Source organism: Elephas maximus, chromosome 24 (assembly GCF_024166365.1).
Source record: "Elephas maximus indicus isolate mEleMax1 chromosome 24, mEleMax1 primary haplotype, whole genome shotgun sequence".
NCBI classification, from domain to species: Eukaryota; Metazoa; Chordata; class Mammalia; order Proboscidea; family Elephantidae; genus Elephas; species Elephas maximus.
In genome coordinates, this window is record NC_064842.1 from 31536955 (window position 1) to 31558901 (window position 21947).

Below are 21947 nucleotides of genomic sequence, written 5' to 3' on the forward strand. Positions count from 1 at the left end.
GGAATTAAAATGTTTATACTTAACCGATGCACTGAAACTGTTGTCATTTCTACCAGGTTATCCTTTATAGTATGAAATTTGGACAAATTCTGAGACATATTTTCCATCTTTTAAAAAATTTATTTATTGTGCTTTAGGAGAAAGTTTACAGCACAATTTGTCATATAAAAATTTATGCACATAGTTGTGACCCTAGTTGCAATCCCCACAATGTAAGAGCACACTTCCCCTTTCCACCCCAGTGTTCCCGTGTCCATTCAACCAGCTCCTATCCCTTTCTGCCTTCCAGACAGAAGCTGCCCATTTCGTCTCGAGTATCTACTTGAACCAAGAAGCACACTCTACACAAGTATTATTTTGTTTCATAGTCCAGTCTGATCTTTGTCTGAAAAGTTGGCTTTGGGAATGGTTTCAGCTCTGGGTTAACAGAGAGTCCAGGGGCCATGTCTTTGGGGGTTCCTCTAGTCTCAGTCAGACCATTAAGTCTGGTCTTTTATGTGAATTTGAGTTCTACACCACACTTTTCTCCTGCTCTGTCAGGCACTCTCTGTTGTGTTCCCTGTCAGGGCAGACATTGGTGGTAGCTGGGCACCATCTATTTCTTCTGGTCTCAGGCTGATGGAGTCTCTCTAGTATATGTGGCCCTTTTGTCTCGTGGGCTAATATTTTCCTTGTGTCTTTGGTGTTCTTCATTCTCCTCTGCTCCAGGTGTGTTGGGACCAATTGATATGTCTTAGATGGTCACTCCAAAGTTTTTAAGACCGTAGACACCACTCACCAAAGTGGGATGCAGAACATTTTCTTAATAAACTTTGTTATGCCAACTGACCTACATATCCCCCGAAACCATGGTCCCCAGACCCCCGCCCCTGCTACTCTGTCCCTTGAATATCTTTTCCATCTTAAGGCTCCCACTGGGTAGAGCAGAAACCTGGATACTTGCTCAAATAACGGAGGGGAAGGGGTCCTGAAACACAGTCCAAGAAGAGTACGGCCATGGTCTTGCTGAACTCTCTCTTTTGCAAAGACAACAGAACCACTCAGTTCAGAAAAAGATCACACAAATTTCTTCAAAGTATCTAGGATTTGGAAATTTGGAGAGAAATAAAATGAGAAGGGTATTGCAGTGGCATCATTACAGGCGTGCAGGGGTGTGGCCCACACCAGGTGACACTGTCAGAGGGGATGACACCAAAATGATGTCTATAAAATTTTTGTGCAGTATCTTGGCAGAAATTTATTATTTTTTATAAGAATATCCCTGTGGTTAGTTATCACAAAAACATTTTTCATAAACCCAGCTTACATGTATCAGTATACCTACAAGGCTAAAACTCTGTATGTTCATTTACTTCTGAACTTTCTAATACACTCTGCTCAGAGCTGTCATTATTACCCAATTACAGTGGCGCTTCGGATCACACGGTTCTGTCTGCACGTGCTACAAGCATGTACTGCTGTTTTTGTTGCTGCCAGTGTTTTTACAGTCACTGATTTTGTCAAATTTTCTGTCATTTTAGCCACAATATTGTGGTCATTAGTATTTGTGAACCTCTATCAATAACTTTTTGAGAATGAAATAGTAATTAAAGGAAAAGAAGGGGTGATATACGGGAATTACAAGTAACATTAGTATAAAAAACATCACCAAGGCTTCTGTATGGTCTGATACAAGGGGAGGTCCATGGGGGGGGGGGCGACACCATGAGTTACCGCACTGGGTGACACCTATCCTAGTGACATTACTAGAGTATTGTAGAGAATCTCTTACCCCTTGGAAACAGATGGCCATGACTTTGGGGGAGAAGAATTAGCTATTAATAGCAATAGGTGGCCTCTATAACCAGAGCCAGAGTGTCATTATTTTCAAATGAGCAATCCCTAGAGATGCAAACTTGGTTATTTCTGATCCATGTGCAGGTGTTTGTGCAATGAAAGGAGCCCTGGCGACACAATGGTTAACAGCTCGGCCGCTAACCAGAACGTTGTCAGTTTGAATTCACCCCCTGCTCATTGGAAACCCTACGGGGCAATTCTACTCTGTCCTGTAGGGTCACTGAGTCAGGGTCAATTCAGCAGCAACAGATTTAGTTTTTCTGGTGTAATGAAAAGGTGGTGTAACATTGGCACAGTTCTCTAAGTTGGCCAAGACAAAATTAACTGGCCGCTCTGAAATCCTCCCTGGCAACTGTACACCAAAGCCCTGAGAACTAAGCGTCGGTCTGTAAGCTGCTGAGTACAGCCTCCTCATAAAGCGTGTCTGCTTAAATGCAGTAAGAAAAATAAAGACCAGTGCCTGGCACCAAGTCTGCAGCACAGCAAATCACTCCCCTGGGTATCCAGAATCAAGGACACAGGAGCTGCTGTGTTGCACAGAAAGCAAAACTCTGCTGAAGAAGCTGGGAGCCCAGTTCTGTAGAAGGAGAAGTCAATAGCACCTCAGGTGCTCCTGTATCTGGTTCCACTAGAGAGATGCCTGAGCTGCTTCTTCAACTGCTCAATCTGTTTATTCCTCAACCTTGTTCTTGGTGAAGTCTTTTGGGGGCGGTGGGTGGAGGGAGGAGAAAATGTATACAATTTCTCAACAACAACAAGACCAAATTCCTCCGCTATGATGGCAACTCTGTTTTCTTAGCATTACCTAGGAAGAGTCAGGCCATCCTGCATCTGCCTACTGAAAACGTGCATGTGTGCACACACTTACATCTACAGGTGTACATACCTGCAAGAGGGAAACAGCTCGGTACAAGTCACTCCAGGGTTCTCTGTGACTGCTTGGCCAGCAGCACCAATGAAGCCACAGCTTTTATATGACCGTTAGGAATTTGTGAGCTTCTTTACCTGGTCCTCAGCCAGTCAGCTTTTATCGGAGAGTATTCCTTGCAAAATATTGTATGATTAGCCCCATTTAAAGGAGGCATTCCTGAGTTGACACTTCTAGACAAAGTTATGCAAATGTTCTGCCAGCATACAGAGTTAATGTCTGCATTTGGGCACTGAACAAGATTGTTTCTCCTCTAAAGATAATATAAAAACCATAGCACTTGGTTTTCTATAAACCGTGTAGCTAATTTGACATTACTGATTCTAAACTCTGCACACTGCATTGAAACCATCTGTATCTGGCAAGCAGTTGTCAAAAATCATTAGCTGCTCAAACTTCTTTGTCCATAAAACGTGCATTAACAATGCCTATTTATGCCTCTCAAGCCACCTCCGCCTCTTTCGACTATTTTGTCCCAAATCATCATGCTGAAGGGACACTAGCATCTGCCATTAACACACACATGCACAATTCTTCCAGACATAAACTTCTATGCACGCTGAGGCAGAGAGAATAGAAAGAAGGCTCAAGGCCTATTGCATTTTTTTTCCTGGGCTACCATTGCCACCCCCTTTAATTGTTGAGGGGCTGGGAAAGAGTGAGGGAATCTGAAGCTTCACTAGGAGCCTCTTCTTGTCAGCCATTTTGGTGAAATGAGTTCCTTTATGTAGTTTTTTACCCTGGTTCTTTGGACAGCTTGCTAGATTTTTTTCCCCTAAGCCTGAGGAGTTACCTTTGCCCTAGTTTTCTACCCCAGAGGATTTGTTACTTTTGTCCAGGTTGATTGGCATTTCCTGGGTAAGCTGTAAATACCTTGTGGTTTCATACTTTTTGTCTGATCTGGGCTGCAGTCTACCCTGTGATTGGTATGCACCTTGCTAGGCTATGCAAATGAAGTGTCTATAACCTTCTATCCAAGGGAAGTGTCTGTGGCCTACCAAAAGGGGATTGGTCAGTTCATGGCCCTAGTGGAGGGCCATGCCTAGAAATTGACGAGGAGTTTGTGTATATATACAGCCACCTCCACAGAGGCTTTTGAAACGGTAAGAATCAGGAAGGAAACAGAATGAACAGAGAAGAGAGAAGAAGCAGAGAAAGAGAGAGAGGAGACAAGGAACCTCCTTAAAGAGCTGTAACGTGGGTCTAGGTGAAGACAGTGAGAGGCCCAGACAGCACCCAGCAGCAGAATACAGGGAAACAGATGGCAGGGCTAAGGGGAGCCTCAGGGGGCCAAGAGGAGCTGAGAGAGCTGTCCTGCGCTGAAGGGAGATTTTGTCTACATGCCTCCTGATCCTGATTCCGGGTTGTGCCCTGCTACTTCCTTAATAAACCATTTAACTATAAGTATGGTCTGAGTTCCATGTGGCCATTGCAACAGATTATCGAACCCAAGAGAGAAGTAGAGAGTGCCCTGGGGAGGACGGCTGGTGTCAGAGCTGGTAACAAAACGGGAGGAGGCGCTATGTTTGACCTCCACCTCATGGAAATCAGCACTGGGCTGATGATGACGGTTCTCTTCTCTCTCCCTGAAGTTAGACAGGTTCAGACCCTATTATTTCTACTACTATCCCCACATTCCACAGCCATGTAGTCAGAGAGACTGTATTCTATCAGTTTAAAAAGCTTCTCCAGCTTCCCACATGTACTGACTCTTATCCAGAAGTAACAGGAAAGAAAAACAATTTTTAAAATACTGTGTAAGTGGTCAGTGGCTGGCAGCAATATCATCTGCTAAGGAAGGGGATGGGGCAGAAGAAAGAACGCTCTAGTAAACGCATTCTCCAAATCAGTTCTGCTGTCCCATCCAACCATATTGTTCTGCCTGAAATTCTTCATACCAGCAACTCCCATTTCAATGTTGTGCTTTTCGAAATGAGTTACTCCTTGACATCTGGACTCATCTAGCTGTCTGTTAGATACCTTCATCTGTTTGAAGGGTGCGCATTTCAAAAGTAGGCATATAGAGAATTCCTGTTGTCTGCCTGCCCCTGCCACCCACCCCGCCTCACCTCAGAGCTAGCACCCAGACCCACACGCGCCCCGCCTGCCTTCCTCCAGCCACGGCTGTGCTCAGGAAGCGAGTGAACCCACAGTATCTTCTCCTGATCCCCCAACGCGACCTTCTTCCTATAAGTCTCAGCTGAATACTCCTTCTAAGGGCTGTGCACATTGGCCCTACCTTAGTTATTTGTGACTTCATCTCATTCTCCATTACATTTCATTTCTTGAGATACAGGGATTGTGTCTGACATCTTCATACATGCTCTGTGATCATTCTGGCTGACAAAGTAACTCAACGATCATTTAAGGACCCTGCACAAAGCAGACACTAAATGTTCTTTGGATTTATAGTGGCCATAGTTTATCACAGCTAAATAGCAACTCTGAGTTCTGGGGGCACATGATGGGCTCAGAGTAACAGGAAATGACAGAAAGCTCAAGCAAGGCCACAGTGGGGCACAGTGGAAAGAGCACAGGTAGATCTGGGTCCAGACCGTGTCTCAGCCACTGCCAGTGCTATGATCTTGATCTAAATTTACCAATAAAGGAGAAAGCATACATGAAGCTGTGGTACCCCACAATGTTAGGGGTCACTCCTGACATTTTTACAAAGAGAATACTTTGTAGGAGGCAGCTGCATCCTTACCCCTTCAAAAGCACACCTGGCTTTTTTGAAGTAATCCCATCAGCTTTCTTTCCAATTTAATACAAAATTAAAGTCTACTAAACAGTCACCAAACGGACCAGAAGTTGGCACGTTCAGTCATATGGCAGATGTGTAAGAAGCCTTATAAATACATGGTGCCTTACAGAGGTGGAGAGTAAAGGTCCCTCCCTGAGAGGTCCCCTCAGCTGGGGCTGATAGCTCCACTAGGCCCAAGGCCGGCTGTCCTTTGTGTCTGTACAAATGCCCTCAGCCTGCCTCCCTCCCTCTCTAGTTCTCTGGAGGCTAAGAAAGGCTTACCCAAAGGTTGAACAGCAGGAAAGCAGGTCTATGGGTGGGGCAGGACCCCAGCTTCCTGATCGGGATGGTGCCCCACTTTGTGAGAAGCCTCTAGCCACCGTGCCATGCTAATGCGTATCTCTATGCACTCAGCCCTCCTCCCGTCCCCAGAGACAGGGGCTGGGAGTCACCTCAACACTGTCAAACACCAGGGAGCTTGGCATTGGTCTCCCTGAACAAATGCAGCCATGGCAGCAGCAGTGGGAAGGAGGAGCCCTTTCCTCATACTGGGCAAGTAACCTTTTTAAAGGATTAATTCATAATCTTTAAGCCTTTCTGTTGTGATCCCTCAAAGGGCTGGCAAATCCAGAGCCAGCTTCAGAAAGTTACTTTGGAAAGACGCACTGAGGAAAGAGACTGAACCAAATGTCAGAGCCTGTCGCAGCTGCAAATCACTTACTTGGTTTAGAGAAGTGAGTACTTTCTGTGTCCACTGTGTCCCAGTGCCCTGCTCATGGGATAGCTTGTCCACATGTGCTTACTGGCTGAACGCCTGTGTCCATGGCTGCAGACAGGGAGACATAGCCTGGCATGAACAGCAGTGGGGTTTGCTGCTAGCTCCAGTTGCTAAAAAATCTTAAAATAGTCATATATCATGACCAAAAATGACCTAAATAAAACACTCAACTGCTTCTCACTATAGTATTTAGTTTCTTGGTGCTGCTATAACAGAAATGTCCTAAGTGGGTGGCTTTAATCAATCTATTTTCTCACGGTTTAAACCAAAAAAAAAAAAAGATCCAAACCCATTGCTGCCAAGTGATTCTGACTCATAGCAACCCTACAGGACAGAGTAGAACTGCCCGATAGGGCATCCAAGGAGCAGCTTACGGATTTGAGCTGCTGACTTTCTGGTTAGTAGCTGTAGCTCTTAACCACTCACAGTTCAGGAGGATAGAAGTCCAAATTCAGGGCACTGGCCCTAGGGGAAGGCTCGCTGTCGGCTCTGGGGAAAGGTCCTTGTTTCTTTTCAGCTTTTATTCTTCCATTCCTTAGCGATCTTCAGGTGGCTTGTATCTTCCTCTCTGCCTCATCTGCTCTTGTTCTCTCTCAAAGATGATTGGCTTAAGACACACTCTACACCGATATGGTATCATTAACATAACAAAGAAAGTCCTGTTCCCAAAGGGAATTACATCCACAGGTATGGGGGTTAGGCTTTACAGCACGTACTTTTGGGGGACACAATTCAATCCATACCGAGTACCACCAGTAACTTGGAGGGAAGTTTTTAGACTTTGAGTTCATATTAGGAATCAAGACAGACAAGTTATGCTCAGTCTTTTCTACTTTCACTAAAGTGCCAGTGCTGTGGGTTGAATTTTAAGTTTTTATAACATTATTCTTACTGGACCCAGTCCATTGCACTGTTGCGTTCTTAACGGAATTGCGCAGAGTGGTGGTGCTCATTTCCATCTGTGCTGTGGTACTGCCATGCTTTGAGGACAGCCCGGCCCCTATATTCTGGATGGTGAACAGGCACAGACAAGTCCAAGAACTGTGCCTAAGTTAATGCAGCCCAAGCGGACTCTGATCTGAACCCACGTGGGCCGAGCTCTGACCAGTACCTGCTGAATACCAAAGGACAGGAACGCTCTTAAAAACCACTCATCCCTTCTGCACAAGGACTCAGGTGGCTGTAGCCATCAGACTGATCATGATATTTATTAAGCAATAAACAAACAACAAGAAACTGGGATGGTTTTCTTTTGGAATAATAATTTTTAAAAATCAAATAACTGTTACCACTTTAAATGGCATAAAACTAAAGCTGCACCTGGAAAGGAATTTAATTTTCATGACATGCAAAATTGATTAAGTAGTGAACTCCTTTTTCCCCTTCCTCTGAACACATTATAAACTTCAGTGGGGGCAAATTCCAACTAATAGTCTCAAAACCATTTCTCATTTCATAATTAACCAAAATCATGCACACGACTGCAAGAGGAAATAAACAGAAATCTTTAAGCATAAATAAACCATAATGGATTGTTAATCTTGTACAGTCAATCCAGCATTAAGGCTAATTCGATCTCTGAAACATTTGATGGAAACCAGCTGTCAAGCTTTCCTTGGAAAAACCCATGAGGTTTTAAGACCTTGGTGACCGTAAACCTGAGGCATCATACCTTGACAGGCAAAGTGCCTGTCAGGCCCCACGTGAACTGGGAACACTCTTCACACGCGGGAAAGCAGCAACGCAAATCGTCTTCACTTCCTGCTGCTCTGCACACACGTCACGATATCTTGCAAAAGGCTGCTTCTGTTTTCCTTGGTAACCTGTATGGAGAAGCAAGAGGGTGGTTTCAGGCTTCCCTTCCTTTCCTTCAGCCCTCTGACAGGTTATACTCTAACAGAAAAGCCCTGCAGGTTGGGAGAGGGTGAGGTGTGCTTTATGACCTAGGGAGAAAACACCTCTTCACAAGTACCCTGAAAGCATGGGAGGTGTCCTCGAATCCCACCCTCAGTTCCTGCAAAGCAACAGCTCAAAGAGTCAAAGTGGGTCTGCTGGCCGATGGAGCTTAACAATCGGAAGAGCTGTGATTTGAGCTCTGTGCCAAGCACTCTAGGGTGGATGATGGAAACACAGGATGAGGCATGGCCCTCACCACCTGCCCTGAACAGAAGAAACTGGCCAAATGAAACAAGGGAGACAACAAGCTTTACTAGATGGACCGCTAAGAATAGAGAATTAGCCGGAATTCTGTAATGCGTCTAGAAGGTCACTCATTTACTCTTCTCTTCAGAAACTTAGAGAATCTGAGTCTGGCAGGGGAATCTGACATTGGGCATCTCCTTATTTCAAAGATGTGGACTCTGAGGCTCAGAAAGGTGAAAGATTTCCTGAGAGATCAGAGATCATTGATGACAGCGTACAGACTAGAACTCAAGTCTGCTGGCCCCAGTGCGTAGCCTCTGTAAGTAATACCATTACAAAACAAACAGACGAAAATTAACACAGAGCGTTCAAGATCCACCTGCTGACCTGGCTTTTTTGTTTTGTTTTTTTTTTTTCTTCCTCTCAAACAATAACCATATCATATGCTCCTCATGAGCACACACAAGAATACAGACATCAGGGAGTGGACGGTGAGATGACCCCGAGAGTAGAGGCAGGGTCATCTCATCACTCATCACCAGTGGTTCCCTGTTTGGCCCTACACTGTCACACTTTTGACATACAATTATGGGGTACTGACTGGAACCCTGGGCGAGGTTCTGGGAATAAACTTTGACCTTATGGAGCTTGCAGACCAGAGCAGAAGGACAGACCTGAACATGAACAAGGTCAATGTTAAGGGGTCTGTGATGCAAAGGACAGAAAGCCACATTGGGAGTGGGGGTGGGGAGGTCAGGAAGGGCTTCCAAATGTGGATTTAATTTTCACAGACGGGGTAGGAGGCTGGGCCCACTAGGTGGATGGTGGGAGAACGGCACCCAACAGAGGAAGGCCCAGTACGAACACACACAGTAAGAGGGAGCAAGTGGCTCTGGCAACTTCAGTGAGTTCAATATGGCTGGACTGAGACAGGCCAGATCACACTGCAGGCTGTACACTCCATGGGCCCAGCAGAAGGCCTGGCATCCAGCAGGTTCTAAATGTTTGATGAGGAAATGCACAGTGGACTTCGTCACTCTTGGTCCCTCTCTCACAAGAACACTCGGACTTCCTTGTGGGAGACTACACAGTCTGAGAAACTAGCCCCTGGCCAAGTAGGGGGCAAGCTACGCTCTGGAGCTTTACCCAAGAATGTGAATCCTGAATGGAGTGACCTGGAGCAGCAAGGACTGCCGCTGACCCCTGACAGTGCTGACCCACAGACACTGACCAGGGTCCTTGCTGTGCCACAAGCTGGAGCAGCGCTGGCTCCTCTTGAAATGAGCAGTCAAATTTTCCTTCAGATGGATGAGAAACCTCCACAGCCTCACAAGACTTGTTTGTTGATGTTTTTGCTGAAATTAGCTGGAGTCAGTTTCTGTTGCAATAAAGGAAATCCATCTGACGTGGAACAAAGGCAGAAGGGTAAGGTGGGGGGCAGGCAGGCATCCAGAGAGTGTGAACTTTGCCGGGCTCACCAAGAGCCTCCTGATGGCTTCCACAGCAGTGTAGGGAAAGGACTGGCAGGAGACAAGCTGTCAGGTTCCCTTCTCTCCCACCCTGATTTCACCAGGAACGAAAATGCTCTGCTTCCCAAGTCTGTGAGAGTGTACTGTGTGGCTTAAGAGGAAGAGAATTCAGAGACTGATGGACCTTATGGGCCTTTTCCTCCTCCTGAACATTCATTACCTCCTTTACAAATGCCAGAGAGAGAAAGGATGACATGTAGAGCTGGGGGAGGAAGGGTGTATAGGAAAGAAAGAGGGAAGCAGAGTATGAGAGAGATGGTGGCAAAGAAAGGTGGGGAAGGGAGGCAGCCCTTCTCCAGATGGAAAGCATGAACTCTACTCTGCAGGGGTGAGCAGCAAGGAGAGGGGCCAGTACAGCAGCACTCCTCAAGACACCACTGCTCCGAAAACCCGAGGAGACACTTGCTTCCCTGTCCAGCTATTAAAAGGAGCTGACACGGATGGATCGGAAGCCTCCTGGGCATTTGACTTCACCAGTTTGCAATGAGCAGTTCTGATGTTGCTCAACTGCAAATCTAAGCTGATATGATGAGAAACACTTGAGCATCCACAGCTTGCAGTGGGGATGGGCGAGGAAGGGTGACTATCTTCCTCCAGGTCATTACTAAGGCTTCATTTCTATTCTTCAAGTCCCTCAGCCTTTTGATAGAATGGTTAGGGGACAAATGAAGGGAAGTGAAGGGTGATATAGTGGAAAACCCTATTACCAAAGGTATCGTTCCTGAGAGAAGGCTGCTTAAGTGGCACAATGCCAAGGCTTCCAGAAAAGTCGTGTTTAACAGGAGGCTTACGAGATGATTAAAAAGTACCCCTCAAAACACTTACATGCCACAGAGACGCATTTCCACATTTAAAGGATGTGGCCCATCGTATTCATCACCACCCTGAGGCCCGCCCTGACTCACTACACTGAGCATTCACGATCCTATCGCATCTCATTTCAACTGCACACCAGCTCTGGATGGTTAATAAGAGAAAACTAAGGTGCAGGAGAGAAGCAATGTTTTTAAGGCAGATGAGCACTGATGCCCTCTGCCCCTCCCGAGACATCCCCTCCCTCTAGTAGCTGCTGTCTGCTGACAATGCCCCATCAGGAACTATGCCTGGCATGTTCCCTGACACTCAGAGTGCACTCCTGGAGTCTTAATTAGATGCAAAAAGAATACAAATAAAATCTGGAAAAGAAATATTTTCCCATTAAAAATACACAGAATGAAAAAAATGCATTATTAATATTTTGTTACTCCCCTTTGGTTTCCCTAAAATTATTTTTGAAAATTATGCAGTAAGACATTTATGTGAAATTGTCTATAAAGTTCAGTTAGTATGTTCCCGATTACAGCCAAGACAAACTCTCAAACGCAAAAGCAAGCAAAGCATCATCCGTCAACCGCAGGGCCCTTTGTGTTTATGTGAAATTCTAGTCTGTTTTTTATTCAACCACCAGAATTTTGGCTGCAGAAAGTCTTTCCTGATTAGTGAATTAAAAGAGGGACCTGAGGGCTGGAAACAGAAAAGGGAGGCAAAGAAAAGCTGGATAGGAACAAAGTTGTTTCCCTCGTTCGTTCTTTCTGCGCCAAAGCCTTAAAAGAAATATAAATGCCCCCTGCCCCTGCTCAGAAGGTCCCCTGGTGGAACAAACAGTGTGCTCTCAACGACTACCTAAACACTGGCAGTTCAAACCCACCAAGTGGCACCACGGAAGAAAGGCCTGGTGACCTGCTTCCATAGAGATTACAGCCAAGAAAACCCTATGGGGCAGTTCTACTGTATAACACATGGGGTCGCCCAAGTCAGAATCGACTCAGCTTCAACAGGTCTGTTTTTTGGCCCCTGCCCAGAGGCGGTAGAGGGGTAGGTACAGCCATATGTCTCTTGGCAAGAATTTTTCTTAAGATGAGACTGTGAGCTCCATAAGGACAGGAAAAAAAAAAAAATAAAGGACAGGGGCCGTGTCTTATTCATCTTGTTATCTCCAGAACCTAACACAATGTCTGGCACGTGATAGGTGTGCAATAAATATTAAAATTCTCTGAGCTAAGAAGGGTCTTTAAAATCTAGCTAAGTAGTTAAATGAAGATTGCCAAGGCTGTGACCATCTTAAGCATCCAAGTTCCTTTCCCTTCTTTCCTCCACTTCCTCCTTCAAGAAGCCACCCAAGAACCACCTCTCCCTACTGCTTCTCATACATAGCTCTACCTTCTTCGCCCCAGATTTTAACTGTCCCATGGTCTTTTTCTTGAAGGAACGGAACATGCCTAACATGTTCCTGGTATTATGGATTAAGCACTGGATGCAAAGGAAGCTCTCAAAAACAGATTCAGATACTTAACTAAATACCAAAAATGAAAAGAACCCAAGACAATATCTAATCCAACCCCTAAATTTTCATATACAATAAATGAAGTTCTTCATTTGAGAAAAATAGAAACAGCACAATAAATACAATAAAGCCCAGAGGAAAACAATAAATACAATAATGGGTTATCTCCTATGTAAGTAACACAAAGCTCATCACTTTCTTTACAGATCATCAGAAGCAGTGATTACCTCGCCTTGAGAATAATCTCCTGTCCTAGAGAGAGGAGAAAATGCGGTATTATTTTAAGATATAATGCTTATTTCTGAACCTAACAGTCAACACACCTCAATCCCTCCTTAGGACTTTTAGATTAGATTAGTTTGCAGAGATAGCCAGTCCCTGGATGTTTAACACCAGCGATTTTCCAGCCTTCCAACTTAGAAGCTATCTGACCTGGAAATTAATTTTGTTTCATGATCTTTCACTATTCATTGCCTTTATCTTCATGGAAACTACAGGATCACAAACAAAAACTCTAACATGGAAGTCGTGAAAAGTAAGAGAGAGAGAAGCAACATAAAGCTCTAAGGACAAAGGCCCCAGAGACTTTGCAAGGAGGTTACTGAGAATGTGACTCTTACATGGCTCTCGGATCTCAGCTGAAATCCTGTCTCCTTAAAGAGACCTTCCCTGGTTACCCCATCTAATGCTGAATCCTCCCCGCAACTCCTGCCCCCAAATCTACCACACTGCTCTCATTTATTGTCTTCGCTGCATTTATCAGTATCTAAAATTGACTCATCTGTTTGTTTACATTTTTGTTATTCAGCTGTCCTGCTAGAATGTAAGCTCTATGAAGACAAGGACTTGGTCAACCACAGTATCACCAAAACTGAGAACAACTTAGAAGACTTAAAAGACATAGCATACTGTAGATGCTTTATCAATATTTACCAAATGAGTGAGAAAATGAAGGAATGTACAAATTTTTCTAAGTTTCCAAGTTTTTCCATACCCCAGCATACTTTGCAGACAAAGAGTAGATGCCCCACTAAGGCCACCTGGCCATGTTGACATTTTAACCAATGATGTGAGGCACTCATTGATACTTTGTAGCTAGGGTGCACTCTCTATTTTCCATAATAGGAGTGGCCCTGCCTGCCTCACTTGGTCACCTTGCACTTGCAGGGCCAGTAAGCTTTAAACTGGGGGATGAAGGGTGAGGGGCATAAGCAGGGCTCAGCAAAGAGGATGGCTATCAATGACACAAATTAAGGTGGAACAGGGCAAAACAATATCCAACTGAGATGGATACAGAGAGAGAACGGGGAAACAAAGGTTAAGTATTTAGGTAAAGGGCCAATAGCTAGAAGAATTCCTCGTGGCTGGCTCCGTGAAGCCGGTGGTTAATATGCTTGAATTACTGCTCTCTCTTTTACACATGCAGTCTACAGCCGTGCTTCTCACACTGCAGAAGCATTACGAGCCACCCGAGAGCTGGGTAAAACAGATTACTGCGCCCAACTCCCAGAGAGTTCAACTCATTAGGTCAGGATGGAGCCCCCACATGTGAACTCCTGAAGAGCTCCCAGGTAACGCTGTACTGCTGCTCTGCCGCCCTCATTTTGAGTTTAGGCTCTACAGCTGCTCCGCCCAGTGCAGCAGACACCAACCACATGTGCTACCGAGTACCTGAAATACGGCTAGTGTGACTCAGAAACTGAATTTCAGTTTTTTTTTTAATTTTAATTAATTTAAATTTCACTAACCACATGTGGCTGGTGGTTAATGTATTAGAGAGCGCAAAGGGCACATTTCCGTCATCACTAAAGTTCTACTGGACAGTGCTACTCCTGTGCATTGGACAGAGCTAGCCTTGAACAATCCTCCAAAGCTGAGCAATGGAAGGCTGGAGCAGCTAACGCTGCCCTCCACTGGTAGGGTGGAGGGGGGAAGGAGAGTGTCTGTGGCATAAGTCTTGACCCTCGGCATCTGGGAGCTGAGCTTCAAGCCACAGTCTCTTCCTGTCATAAGCCGAAGTGAGTCAGTTTAAAAGGGAAAACCTTTAAAAAAGAAACTAATACATATATGCCTCTGTATCCCAACCTGATACCTGGAACCTGACCCCAATATGTATTGCCCTGGAAGAGAGAAGCTTAGAACAAGAGCATCAGTTTCCTGGCAGTTCTGACCAGAGGGAGGGAGAGGCAGAAGCAGAATGTAGCCAGAGCAGCTGACAGGGCAGGCAGCTCCCCAGAGGTGAGTTTGTTTTTCACCAAGTAGAGGTATTACTTGATTTAAGTGCTGTGAATTCCTAGAAAGTCAGATTCACCTACACTCCAGCCTAAGAAGGACAACAATGGACACTCAAAGCCAAGGATTCATCCGAGCCATCTGCTATTTTAGCTTCTCTGCACCGCTTTCACACATATGGAGGACTGGCTGTACTCACACTGAACACCTTGATGTCACTTCTGTTTCTTATTTCTTCCACAAGGGCCAGTGGTTTTCCTTTAGGGACCGGTATTGTGCCGAGGACTATGGTCCCTGGAGTGGACAGTGTCTGACGAACAGCTTGGATAAAAGTCTGGCTGAACAGCTCCATTTTCCCAATTTCATCGATGACACACACTCTCTGCCCTGGGCCACTGCTGAGATCTGCCTGAGAATAAGAAAGACATTCATTTGGACGCCAAAGTCACAGTAAGAAAAGGGGCTGATGCCCCTCCGCCATTACTCACCATGCAACAGTCATGCCAGGGTGAGCTGACAACTCTTTGGAAGTCAAGAGACCATTCTCACAGCCACGTGGAGCAGTTAACTGATGAACTAATCTAGAAAGGCTTCCTTAAAGATGTAACACCTGGGAAATTAAATTCCTCATGTCGGGTAAAGAACCTAGTCTTACCCTAAATAAGTGGCCTTTGTCCCTGGCTCTGGAGAAATAACCTTTGAAATAACTGGGATGCCTTTGTCGAAGACTTCCGGGCCATACCTGAGAATCTGTACTGGGGGGCTGGCCAGGCCAAAAAAGACTCATTTGGGTAGCTGATATAAACTAGCCTCAGGAGGCATGATTTAACCTATCGTGCAGGACTGGTCCACAAAAGCCCAGAACACTAAGGCTCAGAAGGCTTCCTGTTGGCAAGAACACCTGCTCTAGAAGGTTAGCATGTCCCCTGGGATATGGAAGCTCTGCGCTGGGAACCCTGTCAGACCTCACCCTATGTATCTCTATGTGTAATCTTTTTGGGTATAATAAATCTGTAATCATAAGTACGGTAAACTTTCCATGAATTCTGCTGAGTCATTCCAGTGAATTATCAAGCCCAAAGCCAGCAGGTAAAACAGTAAGGATGTTGTGTGGACTCCCGAGCACCCTGTAGGGGTACTGAGAAATCAGCCCAAATCGTGGCTAGCAGGTCAGAAGGCTGGAGCGTTGTGTGGACTTCCCCAACCTATAACTGGCATCTGCCTATTTGGGAGCCTGAAGGATGGTGTCCTTTTGTCCTTTTAATTTGTCTGTTCTGACCTTGCCCCCAGGTGGCTCGGGCCAGAGGGAGAGAGTGCGCAAGCTGCGGGGGGCATGATGACAATGGAGAAGTGGGAATGTGAGGACTGGATCAATCTCCACATTTTGGGAATTGGATTCATGCTGATCCTCAAGGTGCACCCTGAGCCACTGAGTTTCTCTGGCAATTTTTACTCCTATAGAACGGTGCCAATAATAACCAAGTGTTATATTTATATACACCAAGAAAATAAATGGGGAAGCAAATGCTTCAGGTTTAAAAGAAATGAGACAGCAAGCCTGGACGCCCTTAATAATAATATTGGCCTCTCTTCTTTCAAGTTGGAGTCTTATGATATTCTTGGTTGGGCAGGAGATAACTGCTGCAGGCAGATGCCTGTATATTTCATAATCTGGGCTATGAGGGTTTGTGGAAAAAAGTGAAAACTGGAAGGAAAGGTGTCTTGATTAAAAAAAAATAGTGAGGATTAGGCCCATGAGATCTCAGATTCACTTTCTAATGACTTTCTACAAATTCATTCCCTTCTTTCTTAAAAAACCCACCCAGAACAGGTGTAGCAGCTAGCCTCCATAGAATCTTAATGATCTGGGAGCCTGGGATTCACACCCTTGTGTGGTCCCCTCCCACAAGGTCTATGTGACCAACAGAAGAATATGGCAGAATGTCAATTCTGAGATTAGGTTACCAAAGACTGCCAGTTCTGCCTTAGGCTCTTTTTCTCTCTCGGATCACTTGCTCTAGGAAAAGAGAAATGCCATGTTGTGAAGACAGTCAGGTGGTCTATGGAGAGGCCCATGCAGTGAGGAACTGAGGTCTCCAACAACCACATGAGTGAGCCTGGAGGTGGGTCCTTCCCAGTCAAGCCTTCAGATGATCACGCCACAGTCAACAACTTGACCGCAGCCTCAGGACAGACCGTGAGCCAGAACCACCCAGCCAAGCTATACCTGGATTCCTGGCCCTCAGAAACTGTGGGAAAGAACAAATGTTTGTTGTTTTTATGTTGCTAATAAGCTTTGGGGTAATTTGTTACACAGCAACAGACAACTAATGCACATGCTCTCTCGAGAGAAGTATTCCAAGAGAAAGCTACTATGACTTTGATCCTTCCATAGGAGGAACACAATAGAACACATAATAAGCACTTCGATGACTGCTGAATGACAAATACATTTTATATTTTTGTCCATAATGATTATTTTGAAAATTGTATGTAAAGCTGATTTACAAAGTACTGTACACAACAGTTCTTACCAAAGCCAAAAAAAACCAAACCCACTCAAGTTGACTCTGACACATAGCAACCCTAAAGGGCAGAGCAGAACTGCCCCACAGGGTTTCCAAGGGTGTAATCTTTACGGAAGCAGACTGCCACATCTTCCTCCCATGGGGCAGCCGGTGGGTTCGAACTGCCAAACTGTGGGTTAGCAGCTGAGCACTTAACCACTGCACCACCAGGGCTCCTTACAATGACATCGGTGTATTCCCAGAATATATGTCTGAGTTAAGCTATATTTTGCTCAAATTCCAAATATCAAAACTAAGGTACGGTATGGTTGGTGGTGGGGTGTTTGTGGTAGCCAGTGACAGATGAGTCTGAGGGGGCTGGCAGGCAGGGGGATGGTGATTTTATCCAACAGGTGAGAGATTTTAAGCATGGCAGAATCACAAGTTATGCTAGAAAGACTACTATCTGTGTGGAGTCAGGAAGACAAGTTAGAAATCTCTTGGAGTAGACAATTTGCTATTGTGGGGTCTAAACTGGGCCAGTGATTGGAGGGTCACATTACAACAGTGTATTTCAGACTATTAAGGAAATGGTATACATACCATTATGTATATATAATATATAATATTATATATAATATGCACATACGTGTATATATATACACTTAGTACGTGTATATATATACACTTAGTGTGTGTATATATATACATATATATATAATATTTTCCCACCAATTTTATTATCAGAAAGGCCAGGAAGGAGTCCACTGTAATTATCTAAGAGTGATCTCCCAAACTTCAGTTTCTGGTGTACTTTAATTTTTAACTTAAATTTCATCTACCTGTCTGTATATCTTGCCTCTCTTGTCTATTCCTCTTAGCAGCAGGGACAAGGTTTTACTCATCTTTGTATTTTCCATGGAATTAATCATGCTGCAAAATTGAGAATGGGAAGTTGAAGCAGATAATGCTGCCTTCTATCAGGGTGGGGGAGGGAAGGAGAGTGTCTATGGAATAATACCCTATTTATTCCAGGTTTTTTCCTCAAAATGAATGCCAAATTACGGAGAAACAAAAAAGCTATCAGCCCCCCTTTTGTGGGTATCCCACAGCAGGTTTCTATCTTCTGGGAAGCAAGCCACTCCAACTGATAGGACTCTTATCAAGGAGCATGTGGGACATTCTGCTGCCTCAAGAGACTATGACTAATTGTCGATGTCGTCATTCCGGAAGCTATCATCTAAAAGCTAAACAGAACTCTCCAAGCATATCACAACGACAGTGTTGAAAGCAGCCAATTCAAACAACAAAAAACAGTATGAAAGGATGTGTGTGCACGTGGACCTGTATTCACATGAGTGTCTATTTGTGGGTGGTCACACACATGTGGGCATGCCCGTTAATACACACATGGAGGATGAAGCCCAGGGCTCAACACCACTGCCTTTTCTGCAATTCCCCAAAGCTCTCACATGGCAGCTCACACCTATATTATCTGAACTCCATATACTTAGCAAAGATACTGGATACCCATGCATGTGTTATTTTCCACCAAATGCAAATGTTCACTTTAAAACCTTAGCTTACGTAAAATTCTCATGCTGCTCAGTATCAGGGACTCATTATTATCTAGGAACAAAAGGAATCTCAAAAACCAGTCTGAGATTTTTAATGAAAAATGGAAGTTATTCACACTCAACTGAGAGTTGAGTGTGCCAAGCCACTCACAACCCTATAAATGCCCAGCTTGTTTTCTAAGTAACACGTGAACATACACTCAAAATAGGAACCACTATTACATTCAAAACTGCTTTACTTCTGTACAAATTCAAGCAACAAATTCAGTCCCAAGTTCTCCTCCAAGCTGATAAAGGCAGAGAGGTCCAGGTTTGAAGACCATGGAGGCTCCCGCCCCAGCTCTCCTGTCTCCAGATATGGAGAGAGTAAGGACAAGCTCTGGGAGGAATTGTGAAGAGCCAGGTTGGGGGGGCGGGGGCTTTTCGTCGCGCCACCGTGGTCACTGTGCGTGTGCTGCCCTCTTGCCCTGGCACGTCCCCTCCCTAAATAACAACACGAGTTCGTGTCATTCTCTGAGGGCTGTACTGTTGGTCTTTTTGTTACCTCGGCATTCCTGGCCACGCCCCTGTGTTAGGCTTACATTTCAGCTGATTATAAATTTTCACTGTCACAAAGAGTGAGATAAACTTCACGCTAACTACATTTTTAGCTCTCCTGTTCTGAGAAAGAAGGTATTTGTTTAGGGTAGGGTCCTAAAATTGACCAGCCAGGAGTGAGAGACGCTATGAATAATTTTATAGCTCTGGTTGCACTCAGCCAGTTTGCTTTCTGGAAAGATTAAATTGATTTGGAATGACAACAAACTATTTTATACCAGTTACACCAGAGACTGGAAAATAGTGCAATGTGTTTGGTCCTTTCTTTAGTCTTTACATGCACTTAGGAATACAAGGAAACTGTTGACAAAATACGCAGTTTCATATAACCAAAATATTTGCTTCATTCTGAATTATTTCCATAATCAATACTTTTAGTGGTATTATGGTTTAAAAAAAATTTTTTATTATCAGACATATCGACTGGCTTCTGAGTCCATCCACCTGGGATAGCAAGTATCAAAAGTCACGCGAAGGAACAAAGGGATGTCTGCCAGAAGTTAGGCAGCAGAACTGCAGTCTTGCCCAAAATAGGTCTGGGGAGCCAGCAAGGCCTGGCCTGTTTGGGCAAATGGTGATAAAAACAGCCCCTGCCTAGCAAGCCCCAAATCCCTTACCCCACTTACGTTATTAGCTAAAAATGCAAGGCTATATCAGACTTTTATGTTGTTTACTCCATGCCTTAAGGTTGCAGAATATTTTAGCAATCTGGTGGCATGTCAATCATGTGTCCCCAGGTAATAAAATCACATGCTGACAAGCTAGGACAAAACGTCTAGACTGTGTGACGCGTCTCTGAGCCCAACCCTTCCCCACTTAGGCACACTCGGATGGAAACAGCCCCCATCAGCAGCTCTGCACCCCCACCTGGGCTCAGGCCAACTGGTCCTGCAGTCCTCCTGAATGTCCTAAACCGCCTCGCTGGGGCTCACAGGCATCGCCCAACAAGATCACCTCATCTTAACTGCACTGGCAGTGCACCCCGGCCATTTTCTAAGCTACCAGAGCTATCCCGAGATTGAAACGGCGTCTACTGGCTGATAGCCCAGTGGGATCCAGGGCTCTGAACCAGCCTGGACATTGGGCTAAAGGGACTCCATGACAGACTAATGGCCCTACTCCAGCCCCCGGTTCCCCAGCAAACACAAATGAAACTGCTGAAGTGAGGTTCCTCCCAAGGTACTGCCTGCCCATCACTTCACTCAACATCTCAAGAAAACTAGTAAGAAATATCCCTATATTTAGAGACTCCAGTGAGTCCCTGGATGGCACAAACAGTTAAGCGTTGGACTCCTAACTGAAAGGCTGGCAATTCAAGCCCACCCAGAGGTCCCTCAGAAGAAAGGACTAGCAATCTACTTCCAAAAAATCACAGCCATGGAAACCCTATGCAGCAGTTCTATCCTGACAAACATGGGGTTGCCGTGAATCAGAAGCAATTGGTCTGTTTCTGTACATAGCATCTGTTTCATATATGAGGACATGAACCTCAGGCATTAAGTGACTTTACCCAAAGTGCTACAGCTCACAAGTGAGAGGGCTAAGTGTCAAACCCAGGGTCATCTGATTCTAAAGCCCTCTTCCATACCCAGTGTTCACATTTGCATACCCACCTGCACATGAAATATGGAAATAACTGTGCCTAACAAATCCATCTTGGACAAGATAAAAAAAAAAAAAAAACCCTGTGGGGCACATTTCTACCCTGATACACATGGGGTCACCATGAGTTGGATTCAACTCAACAGCAATTGGTTTGGGGCTGAGAGAATAAAAATGATCATGTTAAAAAAAAGAAATCCATCTAACCATGAAGAAACTGCCTTTTCTTTCTCTCCAGTGATAAGGAACAGAGCTCTAGTTTCTAGGGGCTTACAGAGGCAAAGCCACAAAACCCCTTTTTTTTTTTTTTGAGTAGTCATACTTTATTACTTCCATTTACTCAGACAGAACTACATATTTTGGGTCTCAAAACAATATCACCTACATCATTTTACCAGGTATGAATCAATAATGGCCCAATTTATTTGACAGATTCAACCTGGAGGTGAAGTGATCTTTGCTTCTGCCCAGGAGCACACCCCTCTGCACACAGCAGATGTGCCCATGAACCCCAGTATCTACTAATTCCTGCCACTTCATTAGCAGCTGACAGTGCTTATATTAACTATTTTTTTTTTTAATTCACTTGCTTAGTAAACATTTTAATCAATGTTTAAACTTTTGATAAAAGTTCAGTATCTTTGATACCTGGTATCTTTTTATTAGGAAGTACCTGGAGGAGATAAAGTTGATTGTTATAGAAGTACAAGTTAGACTGAGAAAAATCAACCATTATGGCTTTTTTTTAGTTTAGCTTTCAGATGTACAGTAATTTTATGTTTGTTAATTACTGCTCACCTTGCTATAGAAAGTATTTCAGAAGAGAGTAGTTAAATCTGCCTGCCAGCTGGAACCTCAAGAGAAAATTATTTTTATCTTAAGATGATCTCATAAGTTTAGATGGAATTAGCCAAAGGAAATTTTGATGAGGAGGATAGGTGTATAGTCTTAAAATGTCTCCCCATTCACTGCTTATTAGTTTCAAAGGAAAAAAATAGTAATTATACAGTAGAAAAACTATACAATTCCTTGATTGAGTAATCAAAATTAATACCACCAAGGAGGGGTACATGGACGTCACATGCCTGCAGAAGAGATACCTGAGAAGGATACAACATCACTTATATAGTGCTCCAATCAGGACACGACCTAA

At 44.5% G+C, this 21947-nt stretch overlaps 1 protein-coding gene across 3 annotated transcripts in view; it reads right to left on the minus strand.

Moving 5' to 3' along the window:
• Positions 1 to 84: 84 nt before the first annotated feature.
• NTPCR (nucleoside-triphosphatase, cancer-related) overlaps positions 85 to 21947 on the minus strand; it is a 43130-nt gene continuing 21267 nt past the window's right edge. Inside the window, exons 4-6 of one of the 3 annotated variants that reach the window (XR_007515261.1) lie at positions 14711 to 14920; positions 6712 to 8108; positions 86 to 6333 (exon numbers count right to left, since the gene is read on the minus strand). Coding sequence is in view for 2 of the 3 variants with exons in the window: in XM_049868169.1 (XP_049724126.1) it covers positions 8040 to 8108; positions 14711 to 14920 (279 nt within the window). In the remaining variant the exon portion in view is untranslated. Of the gene's footprint in view, positions 8109 to 14710; positions 14921 to 21947 lie in introns of all 3 variants that reach the window. The other 2 variants (XM_049868169.1, XM_049868170.1) reach the window with 2 other exon arrangements.